General features: G+C 38.5%; 2 protein-coding genes across 2 annotated transcripts; one reads left to right on the forward strand and one right to left on the reverse strand.

Moving 5' to 3' along the window:
* Positions 1–5: 5 nt before the first annotated feature.
* LOC119771456 (thiosulfate sulfurtransferase-like) lies at positions 6–15,671 on the reverse strand. The gene is made up of 3 exons (XM_038267431.1): positions 15,399–15,671; positions 8,196–8,628; positions 6–1,172 (listed from the first exon to the last, which is right to left on the reverse strand). Exons 1-3 carry the CDS (start codon positions 15,549–15,551, stop codon positions 874–876), a joined length of 885 nt encoding a protein of 294 aa, XP_038123359.1. The 5' UTR covers positions 15,552–15,671; the 3' UTR covers positions 6–873.
* Positions 15,672–18,782: 3,111 nt separating this feature from the next.
* Positions 18,783–21,435, forward strand: LOC119771470 (zinc finger protein OZF-like). The gene is made up of 2 exons (XM_038267458.1): positions 18,783–18,955; positions 19,987–21,435. The coding sequence occupies exons 1-2, from the start codon at positions 18,844–18,846 to the stop codon at positions 21,312–21,314; spliced, it is 1,440 nt and encodes a 479-aa protein (XP_038123386.1). The 5' UTR covers positions 18,783–18,843; the 3' UTR covers positions 21,315–21,435.
* Positions 21,436–21,575: the final 140 nt, after the last annotated feature.

Consider the following 21,575-nt stretch of genomic DNA (forward strand, 5'->3'; position numbering starts at 1 on the left):
TTAAAAACTTTAATGATATCAATGTATTTATTGAATTAAATACAATTTAAAATTACAATAACCTTGATGAAGTGGTTTATCAACAGAACCCTTAAAATGCATCTCATTTCCATGTAGTTATCAAGCTTATATGCTGGTTTTCTTCATCCCACCATGATTCCTATTTTGATCTGCTTACATTTGTTCCAGCAGAACACAGCACCTTTAGAAATATAGATTTCATCCTATAATCAAAAAGCTATAAAACACTTTTTATTATATAATTAAAGAATACTCCGTAGTGAATTAGGAGGCTCATATAAAAGGCACAGAAAAAGACTCCTGACAGAGCTGCATTATAGGCAACTGAAAACAGATGTTAGAAAAACCTGCATTTTTTTTTTATTAAAGTTTACTTTCCAAATAAGTAAGCAGGTTCTAACATAGTTTTCATTATTGCCACATTTCTGTATTGAATTGCTGATTTTATTTCTCCGATTTAATATTTTAGTTTAAATTTCACATTTTCAGCTGTAAGTGCAAAAATATCGGTTATAGAAATCAAGTAATGAAAAAATAACACTGTAATTAATCTATATTTTAACTTAGAGAACTAAGTTACTGAAATAAATTAACTTCAATAATACTGTAATTTAGTGTAAGACTCAAAGTTCAGATCCATTGAAACAAGATATTTTTATAGCTGTAGAGAAAAAGATATAGAATCACCCTCACTGTTAAATGAAACTGAGAAACAAATGATTCATTTACTGTTAACATTCATTAAAAAGTTCCAATCCCATCATTTAAATAGAGCTATATTAGATTAAAAAATAAAACCATTCTGTTAAAGGCTCTCTTGTTTGTATAGTCCAGGGGGAAGCCAGGAAAACATCAAACCTTCTTTCCAGCCCCCTCTGAAATGATGTACTCTGGAGGGGCTCTTTTAAAGAATTCTGTCCAGGATCCATCATACAGAGCCACATCAGAGAGTCCAAGCCGGTGAGCAGCCAGAATGACATGGCACGCTGTGATTCCCAAACTACAGGAAGCCCAGAGCGGTTTCTCCACATCCACTCCAGCCTCCTTGAAGAGTTTGGCTAAGGTATCAGTGCTGTGATACTTTCCAGAGGAATCCAGGAAAGATTTAAAGGGTACGCTGATCGCCCCTGGGAAATGTCCAGGAAGAACACCTGAAAAGGGAGGAAGAAGGTGAACACTGTCAATGATTGCGTCGTCTCTTACAGAACATCTTTTGTTTCTCATCTACAGATAAGCCACTCTATTTAGCTGTCTGTTGGAGCAGTGGCTTATCTGTAGCTGAGAGAATGCAGCTAGTCAACTGATCAGGAAGACCAGCTCTGTGACTGAATGCCCTCTGGACTCAGTGCAGAAGGTGGGAAACAAAAGGATCCTAACTAAATTAACATCTGTGTTGGACATTGTCTCCCACCTCATGCTTGAAGCTGTTGCAGAACTGGAGAGCTCATTCAGTGACAGACTGCTGCACCTTAAATGCACCAGGGAGCGTTATCACAGATCCTTCCTCCTAGCAGCTGTAAAACTCTATAACAGCCACTGATCCCAAAAACCTCAATAAATTGTTACATTCATACAGTTTCTATCTTAATCATTTAAATAACATGCTTCTGTCATGTTGCACATCTCTGATGCTGCTATTTTTCAAATATTCATTACTGTAAACAAATTTCCATAGCTGTATATTGGTTATTTATTCTCCAGATGCACAGTATTTATATTGTTAAAACAGTTCAAAAGTGCAGTATTTTATTGTTTGTTATGTTATTCTTATACATTTTTTATAGGTCCAAATTTGTGTGACCGTTTTATGTAAAATCTTTTTTTCTGCTGCTGTAAACACCAGAATTTTCTCATTGTTGGACAATAAAGGGATTTTCTATTCTATTCTTTATGTTTAGCACTAGGCTCCAGGCATCTATAAAAGGGGTGGTGAGCTGTACAAATCCATCAATGCCACCATTGTGGATTACCTCAATGATACATTTTAACGGATCCATCTACCAGTGATCTCGCATTGCTTCTTTTGAGGATCCACAGCTCAAAGCCAAATACATCCCTAGTGACAAAATGTGGATTTATAGGCAGACCAGTCAGCAGCAGCTGACAAACTAAAAACAAAAGCTCACAGTGAAGGGTTTTCCTCAGCACCACACCAGGTTGGTATTTGTGATTGAATAACATTGGTTCTTTATCATTTTAAGCCTCTATTAAGAGTAGGGGTGGAACGGTTCACAAAATCCACGGTTCGGTTCGGCTCACGGTTTCGTGCTCACGGTTTTCGGTTTGGTTCGGTATATGTTGATTGTTAGGAAAATCTATTATGGTCATGTTTTGAGTTTAGCATAAACAACACGTGTTGCACAATGCTTGCACACTGTTGCACTTTTATCCATAACTTTCTTTCCGCCATCATCGTAGGTCAATCTAAATGCAAAGCGCTCCCATACAGCAGACCTATAAGTTCTGCTGGCGCGTCTTCCAACTCCTGTTCTTTCCCACTCGCCATTCTGACACAATTCTCCACATCAACTGATATTTTTCCCTGCTACACCCAGCTAAGCTGCTTCGCTTCTTCTTCTTCTTGTTTACTACTGGTGGTTGGCTTTGGTCGCAGTACCGCCACCTTCTGCTCTGGAGTGTAATCGCTTCGCCTATGAGAAAAAGGAGCAGCGCATGAACCGAATGCAACACACGCGAATCGGACAGATTCGGACGGTTTTCATAAACCGTTCCATCCCTAATTAAGAGCCATTTTAGATATTTTAAAAAGCCACTTGCAGACCCCTGGTGCAGAGAGCGATGCTGGATTGATTTTTCAGTTGCAATGAGAACCTGGCAACCTGCCAGAGGAAATCACTAAAACCAGAAACTGCTGACAGAGTGCATTTTATTACCATTTTTTTCCTTATTTTAGACTAAACTAAACACCTTCAGAAGGAGGGAATTCAGTTAATTCAATCCAGTCGATTTACATATTCAGTCACTTGTCCAAAGGATCATATGTTGGTTTAGGAGCACAGGAACAAGCACATTTGAACTGTGCTTCAGTGAAAACAATTTGCAAAGAGCAAGTCAGCCTTTTGTTACATTTGCTCTGCATCTTATCTGTTTACATTTTAATTGCACAGTTGTGTTTTTTGTTTTATATTCTAGTTTATTTGAAGATGACCATTACTAATTATAAAATATCCCAGTAGGTAATCTGACTTACTCATGTAGATCTACAGCTGCTTGTTAATAAATGACCCTCCTTTAACGACAGGCACAGAAGTTTGAGGCCTTTATGAAAAGAAAGGAACATATTTAAGTTATATATTAGGTCCATACAACCCCACCCCATGTATATATACAGGTGCTGGTCATAAAATTAGAATATCATGAAAAAGTAGATTGATTTCAGTAATTCCATTTAAAAAGTGAAACTTGTATATTATATTCATACATTACATACAAACTCATATATTTCAGATGTTTATTTTGTTTAATTTTGATGATTACAAATGACAACAAATGAAAATCTCAAATTCATCATATCAGAAAATTAGAATATTGTGAAAAGGTTCAAAATTGATGGCCCCTGGTGCCACACTCTAATCAGCTAATTAACTCAAACCACCTGCAAAAGCCTTTAAATGGTCTTTCAGTCTAGTTCTATAGGCTACACAATCATGGGGAAGACTGCTGACTTGACAGTTGTCCAAAAGACGACCATCGACACCTTGCACAAGGAGGGCAAGACACAAAAGGTCATCGCTAAAGAGGCTGGCTGTTCACAGAGCTCAGTGTCCAAGCACATTAATAGAGAGGCGAAGGGAAGGAAAAGATGTGGTCGAAAAAAGTGTACAAGCAAGAGAGATAACCGCACCCTGGAGAGGATTGTGAAACAAAACCCATTCAAAAATGTGGGGGAGATTCACAAAGAGTGGACTGCAGCTGGAGTGAGTGCTTCAAGAACCACCACACACAGACGTATGAAAGACATGGGTTTCTGCTGTCGCATTCCTTGTGTCAAGCCACTCTTGAACCACAGACAGCGTCAGAAGCGTCTTGCCTGGGCTAAAGAGAAACAGGACTGGACTGCTGGTGAGTGGTCCAAAGTCATGTTCTCTGATGAAAGTAAATTTTGCATTTCCTTTGGAAATCAAGGTCCCAGAGTCTGGAGGAAAAGAAGAGAGGCACTTCATCCACGTTGCTTGAAGTCCAGTGTAAAGTTTCCACAGTCAGTGATGGTTTGGGGTGCCATGTCATCTGCTGGTGTTGGTCCATTGTGTTTTCTGAGGTCCAGGGTCAACGCAGCCACATACCAGGAAGTTTTAGAGCACTTCATGCTTCCTGCAGCTGACCAACTTTTTGGAGATGCAGATTTCATTTTCCAACAGGACTTGGCACCTGCACACAGTGCCAAAGCTACCAGTACCTGGTTGAAGGACCATGGTATCCCTGTTCTTAATTGGCCAGCAAACTCTCCTGAACTTAACCCCATAGAAAATCTATGGGGTATTGTGAAGAAGAAGATGCAATACACCAGACCCAACAATTCAGAAGAGCTAAAAGCCACTATTAGAGCAACCTGGGCTATCATAACACCTGAGCAGTGCCACAGACTGATCGACTCCATGCCACGCCGCATTGCTGCAGTAATACAGGCCAAAGGAGGCCCAACTAAATACTGAGTAGGGCTGGGTACCGAACTTCGGTACTTTTATGGTACCGACCGAAATGCTTCGGTTCTACAGAGTATCGAAACATGCCTCGTCTTTCGGTACCAAGTTTCGGTGATTGGCTGGAACACTTAAGGTGATTGCGTCATCCAGGAAAAATACACAGGTGGTCCCGCCTACAGCCAGGGTTCATGTGTATCTTTTGTGAACTGGTTGCAGCGTCGCGGAACTCCTTTAAAATGCCCCCCAGGTCAAAAGTGCGGCTTCACTTTATTAAGACTGATGCTAATAGTGCACAATGCAATACATCGTGCACGGAAATAATTTAAGAGCAGAAAGTCGCTCTGTGTTTGACTGCAAGAAGAGCGGACCGCAGCCAGCGCGACCATCCTCCTCTCAGCAGCCCGTGGGCAGAGCAAAGCCAGAGCGGAGTGAATCATGCTGCTTTCAAACTGGACGCAGCAAGAGCAGCAAAATCTCGTCTGCTGCTTCATTTTTGCTGCTTGTACCAGCTTCTGACGCGCTGCTGAAGAAGCTTTGCTGCTCTGGCTGCGCGGTCGCAAAGTGGGTCAGACGCGCGTTGGGCGGAGCTACTCTATCCTTTATTTGCCTTGCAGCTATATTTGCTGTGATCAGTGGGAATAAAGTAGTTTTATTATGTTTTTAAGTGGGAAAATCCACCTGAAAACGTAATCAGTGCAGTCAGTTCATCCTGCCTTCAATATTTCTGTCGGAGCCGCTCAGACCCCCCCCATACCAGCGGTGCGCTGTCAGTAGGATCCCATTCAACGGGCTTGTTTGTCAGACATGGTAATTTTTCTAAAGGAAAACTGCTAAGTAAAAAGGTCCTCACAATGTAACAGTGAATATTAGACACTGAATTATTTATTTTTTTTATGTAAGAGGAAAAATGTAAATGGAAAAACAGAGCTTAAAATAAAACTCAAGATTTGTACTTTTTTATGTTGTGTAATTTTCTTTTTTTTCGAATTGATATTATAAAACTGGTATTGAAAAAAGTATCGTTCAGGAACCGGTATCGAAGTGAAGGTATCGGTATTGGTACCGGAACCGAAATTTTTTTAACAATACCCAGCCCTAATACTGAGTGCTGTACATGCTCATACTTTTCATGTTCATACTTTTCAGTTGGCCAACATTTCTATAAATCCTTTGTTTTTATTGGTCTTCAGTAATATTCTAATTTTCTGATATGATGAATTTGAGATTTTCATTTGTTGTCATTTGTAATCATCAAAATTAAACAAAATAAACATCTGAAATATATGAGTTTGTATGTAATGTATGAATATAATATACAAGTTTCACTTTTTAAATGGAATTACTGAAATCAATCTACTTTTTCATGATATTCTAATTTTATGACCAGCACCTGTACACACATATTTAGGAAAAGGGAGTAAAAACATAAAAATCCCCCATTAAGGTCAAAGGAAGAAAATAAAATTCCTATTTTGTGAGCACAAATGTGATTTAAATTGTGATCATTTCTTACTTTTATGTCTCCATCTGTCACTGCTGAAGAAGCACCATGTTTCACTGAGCCTGCTTTGATACACAGTTGACTTTCTGCCACATATAGTTTTGCGTGTCGACCAAAGCAACTATATTGTCATAACATGATTGCATTCTCCCCTTTGCACCTTTAGCAAACTAAAAATTTGACTTTTTAGGTTTTTCTTTATTGGTGCCCCACATTAAAGGTCAGGTTTTATAAGCTGCATTACTATTATAATTATTGTGCTTTAAACAAATTCTTCCCCCTGAACTGTAGACCTGTTCAGCTCCTTCAGAGTCTCCTTGATCCTCTTGTCTTTTTTCTCTTTGCTCTTTCTAAGCTTCAGTGAGGTTCTGATGAGTGATATTCTCCCTAGGAGCAGGTCTGTGAGAAGGTTATAGCTTGGGTTAGTTTTTTTAATCCTAATCCTGCTTCTTACATCTCTATCTGCTTGTTTTTCAGATTAATAATAGTGGCAGATCTAGGGGGCCGTTACTTGGGCTACACGCCCGCATGTTTCCCCAAGAGCCCGCGGATCTAGCTTCTGAGCTGATCTGAGCAAAAATGTGCAGTACTGCAATTCACCAGATAGTGGCAGCATGCATTCCCATGCAGAAGAAGAAGTTTTCACCACTAGCTGTTGCTACACTGACTGATGTCCCATGTATGTGAAGCTCTGACTGACTTCCAGCCGTTCTTTCTCCTGGTGTTGTATGAAATTCTGTTTCCCTGTGTCAGGAGCATGCATTTAAGCCAGACAGGTGGACATGTGACCATTTTTACTGCGCTTCTGATCGATTTCTCGCTAAAACAACTCCTATAATCATGTCACGGTTGCAACATCCAGTTTAATCAGCAGCTGTTTACAAAATTGTAAAACAAATAAATAAATAGACGAGGCCCTTTTGAAGCCGTTTTGTGTTGATTTTTTAAACGCCAAGAGAATCTGTCTTTTTCCAACTTTTGTCACTTAAACCTGACAGAAATAAAAGTCAGTCACCAAAAAGTTTTCCAACTCATTGTGAGTATTTATAATTTTTCATTACTGACATAAGAGGAAACTGGCTGAGAGCAGGACACAAAAAAATAAGAGTTGATGAAAAGATGAGATTGTAGACTTTCTAATCTAGTTAATCCCGTTCTAATATAAATATGACAGATTACTGGATTATGGACATTTCTAGTATACGACACGCTATTACATGCTATTTTTGAGAATTTGGAAACAGTTGCTCTTTATTTCCCAAAGATATGGGAGAAGGAGAGGACAGAATGGATATTTCAGCTGCCTGAAATAATCCGTTCCCCCTCCATTACATGGGAAGAAATGAATTCACCTGCAAGTCTTTAACTGTGTTTATTCCTCTTTTCATCAAAAACAAACCCAATTTGATAATTTTTTGCTAGAGTTATGAGAGTGAAATCATATATTTTAGCCACCTGATATAATCCCTTCCCCCTTTGATGATCTTTATGATATGTATTTTCTGTTTAATTGTTGATATAACAATTTACAAATATTCGGGGGAAAAAGCTCAAACCAAATCCACAGGACTTTATTTTCCCAATTTAAATATTTTTTTTTAAATCAAAATGTCTGGAGTAGCATTGCTCCAGACATTTTGAATTGAGAATTAAAAATTATTTCATAAAGATAATCAAACCAACAGTCAGATTTATTTGAAGTATTTTTAGATTTTAAAATATAAAATAATAAATGTTTATTTCAAACATAATAGAAAAAAATAATGACAGTTTCAAAATTAACAATTTGGTTTCAATCAAGATGTTCTCCAACAAACTTCTAATCTATTTATAGAGCAGCTGGAGCCAGTTGTGCACATGTAGATTATTAATCTGTTGGTTTCTGGGTTTAAATTAAGAGCATCAAGGTAAAGGAGGAGGAATATATGAGTAAATATTATTTAACTTTATCTTGATAGGCACGTATTTGTTAGTCGATCATAACTCCAGTAAAATAACGCATTTCTCACCTTCTCTGGCTTCTGGTTCGGTTCCCTGGAACCTGCCAGCAGGTCTGGAGTCCACCACCTGGACCTTCTTGGTCTTGATGTTCTCCATCACATCTTCAAAGCTCTTCACCCAGGACTGATTGAGCTCCGCCTGGAAGTCTCTCCGCTCCGGCTTGCTGCAGTCGGAGGTCACCGGGTGACCCTCAGCCAGCCAGTTCTTCAACCCTCCGTCCAGCACCGACACCGAGCCGTGCCCGAACACCCGGAACATCCACCACACTCTGGGGGCGCTGAACGAACCCAAGTCGCTGGTGTCGTAGACGATAACGTGGGTGTCGTTCCCGATGCCGAGGTCTCCCACATACCGAGAGAAGTCGCTGGAGGTCGGCAGCATGTTCCATGAACGGAACCTTTGGTCGCAGCATTCATCCAGGTCGAAAAACGAGGCTCCCGGTGTTATGCCCAAAAGTGCATGCCTGCCGAAATATGCATCCCCAGTCGCGGGAGCGCGCCTCGCTCTGTTGAACTGCATATCGACGAGGAAAACGGATTAAAATATGTTCAATGGAGCTTAGGTTCTTATATTAACGATATAAAAACGTTTAAAAATACCTCTCGTGGGAAAAAAAACTTGTGGTTATTTCGCAGATTAATTTACAAAAGTACGGATTTTTTTGAACAACATTAAATCCAAAGATTTTGACCATGGTACGGCTGATTTATTTGTTGTGGACTCTTGCTATTTGCACACAACACTAAACCGTGATAGCCGAAGTGAGTTTTGAGTTTGCAAAGCTTTCTCTTAAGTGGAAAATCAAACGCGCACCTACAAAGCACAGCGTTCACAGACCAGTGAGATGCGTTCGCTGCGCGTCATTCAGCTATGGTGCATTCAGGAGCATTGGAACATTTTAAACTTACAAGAATGAGGCATAAAACAGAACTGTATTTTTACTGAACTGTATTGTATTTTTTTTTGTTTGTTTATGCACATCTGCTAGCTTTTTATTCTAAAAAATCTATAATATTACAGCAGCAATTTATCAAAGTTTTTCAAAATCCTGTTTAAAAGCTCCAAATGGGGCTTCAGATCATATGAAGCAACAATTGCACTGTCATTGTTTTACAGGGCAGTATTTGCATTTGCTGATCCTTGTACTTAATTACTGATGAATATACAGGAATACAGATGTACAAGTGTCAACTCCTCTGAGATAGCAGGGGATGGAATTTTTGGCAAGGACCTGCCAAAAAATGCATCCCCCTTGTTTTTAACTTAAAAATTGTCCCACACACATGAAATTCACACTGGTAGCTCAGCACACATGTGGAAGCAGGTAGAATTTGTCACATCAGCTACAAGTGTATATTTCTGGAAAAAAGCAGGGGATGCAATATTTGGCAAAGACCTGCCAAAAAATGCATCCCCCTTGTTTTTAACCTAAGGACCTGCCAAAAAATGCATCCCCCTTGTTTTTAACTTAAAAATTGTCCCACACACATGAAATTCACACTGGTAGCTCAGCACACATGTGGAAGCAGGAAGAAATTGAAACATCAGCTACAAATCTATATTTCTGGAAAAAAGCAGGGGATGCAATTTTTGGCAAGGACCTGCCAAAAAATGCATCCCCCTTGTTTTTAACCTAAGGACCTGCCAAAAAATGCATCCCCCTTGTTTTTAACTTAAAAATTGTGCCACACACATGAAATTCACACTGGTAGCTCAGCACACATGTGGAAGCAGGTAGAATTTGTCACATCAGCTACAAATCTATATTTCTGGAAAAAAGCAGGGGATGCAATTTTTGGCAAGGACCTGCCAAAAAATGCATCCCCCTTGTTTTTAACTTAAAAATTGTCCCACACACATGAAATTCACACTGGTAGCTCAGCACACATGTGGAAGCAGGTAGAATTTGTCACGTCAGCTACAAGTGTATATTTCTGGATAAAAGCAGGGGATGCAATGTTTGGCAAGGACCTGCCAAAAAATGCATCCCCCTTGTTTTTAACCTAAGGACCTGCCAAAAAATGCATCCCCCTTGTTTTTAACTTAAAATTTGTCCCACACACATGAAATTCACACTGGTAGCTCAGCACACATGTGGAAGCAGGTAGAAATTGAAACATCAGCTACAAATCTATATTTCTGGAAAAAAGCAGGGGATGCAATTTTTGGCAAGGACCTGCCAAAAAATGCATCCCCCTTGTTTTTAACCTAAGGACCTGCCAAAAAATGCATCCCCCTTGTTTTTAACTTAAAAATTGTCCCACACACATGAAATTCACACTGGTAGCTCAGCACACATGTGGAAGCAGGTAGAATTTGTCACATCAGCTACAAGTGTATATTTCTGGATAAAAGCAGGGGATGCAATTTTTGGCAAGGACCTGCCAAAAATGCATCCCCCTTGTTTTTAACTTAAAAATTGTCCCACACACATGAAATTCACACTGGTAGCTCAGCACACATGTGGAAGCAGGTAGAAATTGAAACATCAGCTACAAATCTATATTTCTGGAAAAAAGCAGGGGATGCAATTTTTGGCAAGGACCTGCCAAAAAATGCATCCCCCTTGTTTTTAACTTAAATATTGTCCCACACACATGAAATTCACACTGGTAGCTCAGCACACATGTGGAAGCAGGTAGAATTTGTCACGTCAGCTACAAGTGTATATTTCTGGATAAAAGCAGGGGATGCAATGTTTGGCAAGGACCTGCCAAAAAATGCATCCCCCTTGTTTTTAACCTAAGGACCTGCCAAAAAATGCATCCCCCTTGTTTTTAACTTAAAATTTGTCCCACACACATGAAATTCACACTGGTAGCTCAGCACACATGTGGAAGCAGGTAGAAATTGAAACATCAGCTACAAATCTATATTTCTGGAAAAAAGCAGGGGATGCAATTTTTGGCAAGGACCTGCCAAAAAATGCATCCCCCTTGTTTTTAACTTAAATATTGTCCCACACACATGAAATTCACACTGGTAGCTCAGCACACATGTGGAAGCAGGTAGAAATTGAAACATCAGCTACAAATCTATATTTCTGGAAAAAAGCAGGGGATGCAATTTTTGGCAAGGACCTGCCAGAAAATGCATCCCCCTTGTTTTTAACCTAAGGACCTGCCAAAAAATGCATCCCCCTTGTTTTTAACTTAAAAATTGTCCCACACACATGAAATTCACATTGGTAGCTCAGCACACACGTGGAAGCAGGTAGAAATTGAAACATCAGCTACAAATCTATATTTCTGGAAAAAAGCAGGGGATGCAATTTTTGGCAAGGACCTGCCAAAAAATAGCATCCCCCTTGTTTTTAACCTAAGGACCTGCCAAAAATTGCATCCCCTGCTTTTTTCCAGAAATATAGATTTGTAGCTGATGTTTCAATTTCTACCTGCTTCCACATGTGTGCTGAGCTACCAGTGTGAATTTCATGTGTGTGGCACAATTTTTAAGTTAAAAACAAGGGGGATGCATTTTTTGGCAGGTCCTTAGGTTAAAAACAAGGGGGATGCATTTTTTGGCAGGTCCTTGCCAAAAATTGCATCCCCTGCTTTTTTCCAGAAATATAGATTTGTAGCTGATGTTTCAATTTCTACCTGCTTCCACATGTGTGCTGAGCTACCAGTGTGAATTTCATGTGTGTGGGACAATCTTTGGGTTAAAAACAAGGGGGATGCATTTTTTGGCAGGTCCTTGCCAAAAATTGCATCCCCTGCTTTTTTCCAGAAATATAGATTTGTAGCTGATGTGACAAATTCTACCTGCTTCCACATGTGTGCTGAGCTACCAGTGTGAATTTCATGTGTGTGGCACAATTTTTAAGTTAAAAACAAGGGGGATGCATTTTTTGGCAGGTCCTTAGGTTAAAAACAAGGGGGATGCATTTTTTGGCAGGTCCTTGCCAAAAATTGCATCCCCTGCTTTTTTCCAGAAATATAGATTTGTAGCTGATGTTTCAATTTCTACCTGCTTCCACATGTGTGCTGAGCTACCAGTGTGAATTTCATGTGTGTGGGACAATTTTTAAGTTAAAAACAAGGGGGATGCATTTTTTGGCAGGTCCTTAGGTTAAAAACAAGGGGGATGCATTTTTTGGCAGGTCCTTGCCAAAAATTGCATCCCCTGCTTTTTTCCAGAAACATAGATTTGTAGCTGATGTTTCAATTTCTACCTGCTTCCACATGTGTGCTGAGCTACCAGTGTGAATTTCATGTATGTGGGACATTTTTTAAGTTAAAAACAAGGGGGATGCATTTTTCTGGCAGGTCCTTAGGTTAAAAACAAGGGGGATGCATTTTTTGGCAGGTCCTTGCCAAAAATTGCATCCCCTGCTTTTTTCCAGAAATATAGATTTGTAGCTGATGTTTCAATTTCTACCTGCTTCCACATGTGTGCTGAGCTACCAGTGTGAATTTCATGTGTGTGGGACAATTTTTAAGTTAAAAACAAGGGGGATGCATTTTTTGGCAGGTCCTTAGGTTAAAAACAAGGGGGATGCATTTTTTGGCAGGTCCTTGCCAAAAATTGCATCCCCTGCTTTTTTCCAGAAATATAGATTTGTAACTGATGTTTCAATTTCTACCTGCTTCCACATGTGTGCTGAGCTACCAGTGTGAATTTCATGTATGTGGGACAATTTTTAAGTTAAAAACAAGGGGGATGCATTTTTTGGCAGGTCCTTAGGTTAAAAACAAGGGGGATGCATTTTTTGGCAGGTCCTTGCCAAAAATTGCATCCCCTGCTTTTTTCCAGAAATATAGATTTGTAGCTGATGTTTCAATTTCTACCTGCTTCCACATGTGTGCTGAGCTACCAGTGTGAATTTCATGTGTGTGGGACAATTTTTAAGTTAAAAACAAGGGGGATGCATTTTTTGGCAGGTCCTTGCCAAAAATTCCATCCCCTGCTATCTCAGAGGAGTTGACACTTGTACATCTGTATTCCTGTATATTCATCAGTAATTAAGTACAAGGATCAGCAAATGCAAATACTGCCCTGTAAAACAATGACAGTGCAATTGTTGCTTCATATGATCTGAAGCCCCATTTGGAGCTTTTAAACAGGATTTTGAAAAACTTTGATAAATTGCTGCTGTAATATTATAGATTTTTTAGAATAAAAAGCTAGCAGATGTGCATAAACAAACAAAAAAAAAATACAATACAGTTCAGTAAAAATACAGTTCTGTTTTATGCCTCATTCTTGTAAGTTTAAAATGTTCCAATGCTCCTGAATGCACCATAGGCTCGACGGAGGGTGGGAGGAACGTTGGTCGTTTGGTGCATGGCGCGTGTTTTGAAGCTGCTCTGCTTGTGGAGAAATGTCCTGGGCCGTGAGTAGTGAGGAAACAGGAAGCGATTCTTGTGGGATGGAAGAGGGAAATAGTGACAATGAAGGTTGGAAGATAGCAGCATCAAAAAATGAGAAAAAGCGGAAAAAACAGAGATCAGTTAAAGGGGAATCTAGTTCAGAACAATCCAGTGATGATCAATCCATACATTCCACAGCACAACAAAATGAATTCAAAGTCATATTCAAAGTCGTTAATCAGGCAGACTCTTTTACAAACTGGAATCCGGTTCACTTAACAAAAACCATCAATAAACTTGTTGGAGAAGTCAGAGGTGCCAGAATTCTGTACAGTGGAGACCTGCTAATTAACTGCAGAGACAGCGCCCAGCAAGGCAAAGCAATACGTATTAACAAAATTGACGGGATAAGAGTTCAGTGCAGCCTAATGGAGAACAAAAAGATCAGCAGGGGAGTCATTGGAGGAGTTCCTCTGAAAATTTCTGAAAAAGAGATTCTGGAAAACATAAGCGGTGCAAAAGTAAAAGAAGTAAAACGGTTAAAAACAACAAGAAACGGAGAAAGATCTGACAGTTTATCTGTACTAATTAAATTCGAGGAAGAGCAATTACCAAGCAAAGTATTCATCGGTTACATCAGTTACAATGTCAAAATCTACAATCCACCACCATTGAGATGTTTCAAATGTCAAAAATTCGGACACATTGCAGCAGTTTGTAAAGGGAAACAGAGGTGTGGAAGGTGTGCAGGAGAACATGAATATGGTAAATGTGGAAAAGAAGCTAAAATAAAATGCTGTAATTGTGGTGGAGAACATACTGCTGCTTATCGCGGCTGTGAAGCAAGCAAAAGGTCTGAAGAAATAAAAAAAATGAAATTTGAGCTTGGAATAACTTATGCTGAAGCTGCAAAAAGGATCCCATCTCAGTCAGAAAAACCCAAACCTATAGTTCAACACACGGCAAATTTCAAACCTCTAGAGAAATCTCCAAAAATTGATGAAGACTCACTAATTGTTAAAAAGACAAATTTTGTTCTTTTCATGGTGGAAGTGATTAATTGTACTGCTCAGACGACAAAAAAAACAGAAAAAATCAAAATAATAGTGAAGGCTGCAGAAAAATATCTGGATGTTAAAGATATGAACTGGGAGATGGTTGGAAGCATGATGGAAAGACCAATGGGACCATCAGAAACTGGCAGAGGTACGATGACCTAGAGTAAATTAAAATTATACGGGCAAATGTAATTTAGTATAATTTAGTATTATGTGGGTTTAAGTTACACAGGTTATTTTATTGTATTTTTTTTTTTTTTTTTTTTTTTTTTTTTTTTTTGGGGGGGGGTGAATCGTTTCCTGTTTCCTTGCTTTACTCCATATCAGTTGGTGGCGGTAATGCACATTTCACAAGTTTGCCAACCGCCATAAAATCTCATAAGAAGAAGAAGAAGAAGAATGCACCATAGCTGAATGACGCGCAGCGAACGCATCTCACTGGTCTGTGAACGCTGTGCTTTGTAGGTGCGCGTTTGATTTTCCACTTAAGAGAAAGCTTTGCAAACTCAAAACTCACTTCGGCTATCACGGTTTAGTGTTGTGTGCAAATAGCAAGAGTCCACAACAAATAAATCAGCCGTACCATGGTCAAAATCTTTGGATTTAATGTTGTTCAAAAAAATCCGTACTTTTGTAAATTAATCTGCGAAATAACCACAAGTTTTTTTCCCCACGAGAGGTATTTTTAAACGTTTTTATATCGTTAATATAAGAACCTAAGCTCCATTGAACATATTTTAATCCGTTTTCCTCGTCGATATGCAGTTCAACAGAGCGAGGCGCGCTCCCGCGACTGGGGATGCATATTTCGGCAGGCATGCACTTTTGGGCATAACACCGGGATGTGTTTCTGGTTGAACTCGGTTCTGGGGTTCCGTTTGCCAACTGGAAAGTAGGATCCATCCAGGACACAAAGTTTAGGGCCGAGGAGATTGGTTTTAACAGCGTTAGCTAACCACCGGGAGGAGACCACAGCGCGGAGCTGAGCTGCCATGGAGGACAGGTGAATGTGGAAGCTATTTAATTTAAACCTAACGGCATTTGGTTAAAGTGCACGTCCTTTACCTTTCACCACGGCCCCCTCTCTTTCTGCTTTCTTAATTTCTTCTTCTTCGTTGATTGGCAACAGTTGGCAACAAACCTTTAATAGCATTACCGCCACCTACTAGTATAGAGAGGTTCGTGATGGTCTTCTTCTTGTTCTTTTCTATTATGGCGGACCGCAGGCAACTTTAAAATGCATACCGCCACCTACTGTACATGAGTGTGTAGTAACATTACTGTACATCAAATTCTATTTTTTTTATTTTGTATTCTGTAGATAAATGATTAATGCTTTATTTAATCGGTTAATATCCTTTATATTTCCAGCATTTCCCAATACTCCCTTTCACGTTCACAAGTTTTATAGTTCATCTGTACATGTTCTACATTTTGTTTGTGATGGTCTATCTACTAATAAATAATTGATTTATTTATTAGTTAGATAATAATTTTAGAATTTATTTATTATTTAACTATTCTATTAGTTAATTAATACATTATTATGTATTAAATATAATACATTTAATTTAAATTCTAAGAAGAAAAAAATAATATACATAAAACAATCCCCACCAGTGCTTGTAGAATAGCGTGATAAACCAGACTAAATGTGACATTAAATGTGTATTTTACTCGCAGGCAAAAATGATTTTGGCCGCTGGCAGGTGGGGCTAGTTTACTAGACTACTTGTAGAATGCTTTCCCTACAAATAATGAATTCTCTGATAAATAGTGCAGACCACTCTCTTATAAGATGCACATAAAACAGACATAAATTATTTGTTTTTTAAAACCTAATGTGTCTAACGGTTTAGTGACTGATTTTCTTTATTGTATGCAAAAACCTGTGACAAAAAAATCTCCTGAATAAATCAGGAAATAAAGCAACGTGGAAAGCGGAGACTGAGGACACGCTGAGCTTATTGAAGAAAACCTGCTCACCACCTGTTTAGCTCTGGGTAGGATGTTACTATGGTAACAGAAACAGAGGATGAATAAACTCTCTATGTGAAACGGAAAACACAGAATTTCAATGATTTTAGGTTTAAACCACTTAGAGCTTTTAGTAAACCAGCTTTTTGAAACAAATCCCAGCTCAGTAATGCAAAGAGGGATTTCCCATTGCATTCACATAAGTGGAGATTGCAGCATCAGCATCTCTCACAAATGGAGAGAGATTGCAGATAGGGCTAATTTACCATTATGTGGCACACAACTATTCTCCAATGTCAGTAATTCATGCCAGAGGTCACTTGCTGCAGAAACTCCAAACTCTAATATTATAAAATATTGTTTAAACTGAACAAGACTCTGATCAAATAATTTACTCCAGAAAGGAACAAACTATTTGCTCTCAGCTCTTTCCTTTTCTTCACTTGTACTTTTTTTTGTTTTTATTTACTTCTTCCTGGCCCTTTCAGGGTGTTTGGTGTTAATTCCTGACTGTGAATACACAAATAGTTTTGCTTTGCCTGTATTCATGTTTCTGCACTTCTACCATGTGCGAGCATTATCATTAACCTCATTATTGCCTATGTGGTTGATACTCACATTATATTGTCAAAGCAAGTCACAGCAAGGAATAAATGTGGTTGTAGCAAACATCTTTATTATATAGAAATATGTTGCATTGTTATGAATGAAGCAGCCTTAAACAAATGACTGTTTTGTGTTTTTTATAGGACACAAAAGATTGTTCATGTATAAATTCCACCTTATAAAAAATCAACTTAATAGTTATAATTTTCCAATTTGAATTTCTGTATTTAGCCCCATTGTTAAAAGGCCCAAGAGAAAGAATATGAGAAATGTGTTCAACCTATTAGTCATCAAGACAGTGGCTTAAAAGCCATGAAGCTTTAATGGCTCATCATTGTCTTAAGATTTTTTTAAATTGTGAACTGGCACTTGACAGAAATTTCTGATGATACTTTAAAAATGTAATAGACCAACAGGAAAAATATTTCATTTGCAAAGAACTGTGGTCTTTTGCCATTCCTCTAACACTTCTGTAACACGAACATGTTGAAATGCAGGAATAAAGCAGAGGCAGTTAAAGTGGTATTCAAAAGATCCGTGATACAATAAATCACCTTTCCAAGTCGACCCTGCTTTGTTTTGAGGATATTTGTGTCTCATGCTGGACATTGTATAATACTGAGAAGTGCAGTAAAACAGGCCTGATATTTTGTGCTAAGGTCAGAAATTTGATGGATTGCATTTTGCATTGATGCTTGCTGTTCTTGAGTCAGGCTGAGTTAAAGCGTCTCTACAGACATAGCTGGGAAGTCTTTATAATCATCAAGTGATGGCGCATGCTGAACTAGGATAGCCTCAATGTTTTGGTTGCTATTGGAATGATCACAAAACAGATTGTTGACAGTTGTCTGTTTCACAGACTCTGCATCACACTGATAACACCAAATCAAAACACTGCATATTTGCATCATATGTATTTAATGCTCTGAACTTCCATATCAATGCGTTCTTTGCACCATGTTTACATTGTTTACGTTTGATCAGTGCTGCACCATAAGGGATGGAAATCTCATGAAAGCTTTTGTTTTGTATAGACTCTGTGTATGCAAAATGAAAATACAATATTTTAATGTTACAGCATACCCTTTGTCCTTGAACAGAAAAAAAACATGTTTTTTCTGTTCGCAAACCATGGTGGTCCACAGCTGATTCTGATGATTGCAGTTCAGCAAAGGCCTGTTAATCAGCAATCAATGAAAATCATCTTTGCTGAAGCAGGGAAACCTCTAAAACCTGCAGGACAGCGGCCCTTGAGGACAAACTTTGGGCATACGTGATAGGAAATATAAAGAAGGAACAGAATTAATAAAAATTAGGGCAAAACTCTTGGATGTATGTTATTACAGCATTAAAATACAAAAGTAGAAGAAGGCCTCTTTTTGTTGTTGTTTTTAAGTGATTTATTATATTATTGTTTTTTTTTTTAGGTCGACATTCAGTTCAAACTCCTGTCCAGTGGGTGGCGGTAATGCAACCCTAAAGTTTTTTGCCGACCGCCAATAACAGAAACAAAAACACAGAAGAAGAAACAGTAGTAGAAGAAGAGGACGCTGAAGTCCTGCTGATGAGTTTATCCCTGTTTAGTAAAGAAGAGCAATCATTTAACTCTTTTTTTTTTTTTTTTTCAAGAGTTTGGGTGAAAACTGAGCGCGAACTGCTTAGTAAATGTTAAACGAACATTGAAAGATAAGCTAAGAGCAAACATGTGGACGCAGCGGCTCCAACTGTGGCAGAGTGCAGCAATAGGAGAGATTCCCGAAACAGTTAAAGAGGAGGACAAAGAATATAAGACGGAACACAACATCCTTGAAGCTGGTAAATTGTCCTTTCCATATTACATCTGCATGCTTTCATGTCAAATGTACGTTTATAAGGTGACTAATGGATTGACTTATTTAAGCCCAGATTCCATGTAACTGTTAAACAATGCGCTTCTTCTCTCCTTTGAACCGACCTGTATCCGCCATATTGTGAGTGGAACCCCGGGGTTAGGAACAGACACAAGCTAACCTGGAAACACGAAATCGCCATGTAAAACTAACAAACTACCTTATTATCAGCACATATCCTGATATAGTTCTGGTATTTTCCACAATTACTTAATGTCTTCGGTTTCTTTAGAAAGGATAATATTCGAGATATAATATTTAACTGAATAAAAACACTTTTCATTTTACTACTCTGACACGTATTGATATATTTGTTTTTTTGTCTTTCCAAAGTTCATTTTTTACACAATTGACTAGTATCCACCAGTAGGCCTATACTTCTTTTCTCTCCTAGTTTCCTTTAAGCACTCCGTATGCAATCTTTTCATATGTTAAAGTTATAGGGGAGGACACGATTTTACAATTTTCAATGAAGTTTTATATAGAAGTATCAGGCGGAATCCTTATAGCAAAGGCCATAGTGGTCTACTTGTGTTGGACTATCTTCTATCTCTGGGAAATCTCTTCCTAGAGCCAAATTGGCAAAAAAGGACAAAAGTAAAAGATCCAGCTTCATGGTACCTTAAAGTCAGGGATAAACCTGAAGTTGTCTCACTAAGCAAGTAATCCTGCTTCGTGGTACATGCTTCTGTTTTTTCTTTATGATTTAATTCTTAGTCTTGCACTGCACTGCAGTCAGAATCAACTAAGTACAATAATAAAATTTGTCATGTGTTTATAAATTCAGACAGCATGAGACATTGGATATGTGGGAAAAGGTTATTTAAGAAATAAAAATGGAAGGAATGAGAAACAAAATATTAATAAAATAAGAGAATTATTTATAATGTATAATGTTTTGTCTTTTTAACTGCCTTACTTTCTAATATGCATTATGCTTTTCAATGTTTTTTGCAGATGTTAAGGAGGTGGTGATTGTTAAAGAAGAGGAACCTGTGGACTACAGACCATATGCTCACCTGAATGACCCAAAGCCTGAACACATAAAGGAGGAACAGGAAGAAATCTACGTCAGTCTGGGGGGAGAGCAGCTCAATGCAAAGGAGGAGATGGAAGCCACCAGCTTTCCAGTGACTGCTTCTCTCAATGACGGTGTGAATGATAACCATTCCCCTCGGCTCTCTCAGCTTTATCCAGACCAGTTTACAGGCAGAGAGATTCCAGATGGTTCTATTTACTTAAAGACTGAAGACACTATGGAGGATGAGGACAGTGATATAAAACCTTCAGTCTCTGAGCTGAAACACTTGTCAGATTGTGGGCTAAAAACTAAGGACATGGACAATGACTGTAAGTACAGAGCACCGGAATTGGATGGAAATATGAAGAAACCCTATAGTTCCTCTACGCTTGCTGAACATTTTTTACATCCCTTTGTTCAGAACGACTCAATCGATTCAGATATAGAGTCTCCAAGCTTCCCAAATGAAGGCTCACAAAGGAAAGTCCAGCCAGGATTAAAGTTTAGCTGTGAAGACTGTGGTAAATTATTGACAGGAAAACGAGGTTTAAACAGACACAAGAAGCTCCACACTGGGCAGAAACCCTACACCTGTGATGTATGTGGGAAAACATTTAGCACAAATTCAAATTTTAATACACATATAAAATTCCACACAGGACATAAACCTTATATCTGTGATCTATGTGGACGAAGTTTTACTTTGAATGGACATTTAACCCGACACATGATAAGCCATTCTGGACAGAAACCTTTCTGTTGTGATCTGTGTGGACAAAGGTTTACCTTAAAAGCTGGGTTAACCAGACACATAAAAATCCACACTGGACAGAAACCGTTCTGTTGCAATTTATGTGGACAAAGTTTTAGTCGAAAAACACATTTAAACAGACATTCAAAGATCCACACAGGACAGAAGCCTTTCTCTTGTGATCTCTGTGGACAAAGATTTAATGAAAAATCAAACTTAACCAAACATATGATGACCCACACGGGACAGAAACCTTTCTGCTGTCTTCACTGTGGAAAAAGATTTAGTCAAAAAGTAGGTTTAGAGACACACAATAGAATCCACACTGGACAGAGACCTTTTCCATGTGATATATGTGGAAAAAGATTTAGTGAAAAAGGAAATCTAAGTACACACATGAGAATCCACACAGGACATAAACCTTTCTGCTGTGATGTTTGTGGGACAAGATTTACTGTAAGCTCAAGTTTGAAGCAACACATGAAAACCCACAGAGGAAGAAAAATGGCTTAGCTATGAATACACAATAAAGCCACTCAAAAAACAAATTGTAAAGTTTCTCAGGAAAAATTATATAAACTTCATTAAAGCTATAGTGGAGTTTTTTGAATTTTTTAAAAGACCCGCCATTTCCACTTAAAAAAAAAAAGTAATGCAAGGCTAAAGACCATTTTTAACCTTTTAATTTGTGTTTTTTGTCTTTTTGGGATCGTTTTCACAAACCCTGTGTTTATAGGGGGGGGTTTGTCAAAGCAGAAGGAATAAGCCAAAAGC

This window comes from Cyprinodon tularosa, unplaced genomic scaffold, assembly GCF_016077235.1.
Source record: "Cyprinodon tularosa strain WSP-4 unplaced genomic scaffold, ASM1607723v1 ctg118, whole genome shotgun sequence".
NCBI lineage: Eukaryota > Metazoa > Chordata > Actinopteri > Cyprinodontiformes > Cyprinodontidae > Cyprinodon > Cyprinodon tularosa.

Coding starts and splice junctions, on each gene's coding strand:
- LOC119771456 (XM_038267431.1), bottom strand. CDS start 15,551: ATGGCAGCTCAGCTCCGCGCTGTGGTCTCCTCCCGGTGGTTAGCTAAC. Junction 8,629..15,398: donor AGTTCAACCAGAAACACATC/CCGGTGTTATGC, acceptor TTGGGCATAACA/CCGGGAGCCTCGTTTTTCGA. Junction 1,173..8,195: donor CGAACCAGAAGCCAGAGAAG/GTGAGAAATGCG, acceptor CTCCCTTTTCAG/GTGTTCTTCCTGGACATTTC.
- LOC119771470 (XM_038267458.1), top strand. CDS start 18,844: ATGTGGACGCAGCGGCTCCAACTGTGGCAGAGTGCAGCAATAGGAGAG. Junction 18,956..19,986: donor ACACAACATCCTTGAAGCTG/GTAAATTGTCCT, acceptor TGTTTTTTGCAG/ATGTTAAGGAGGTGGTGATT.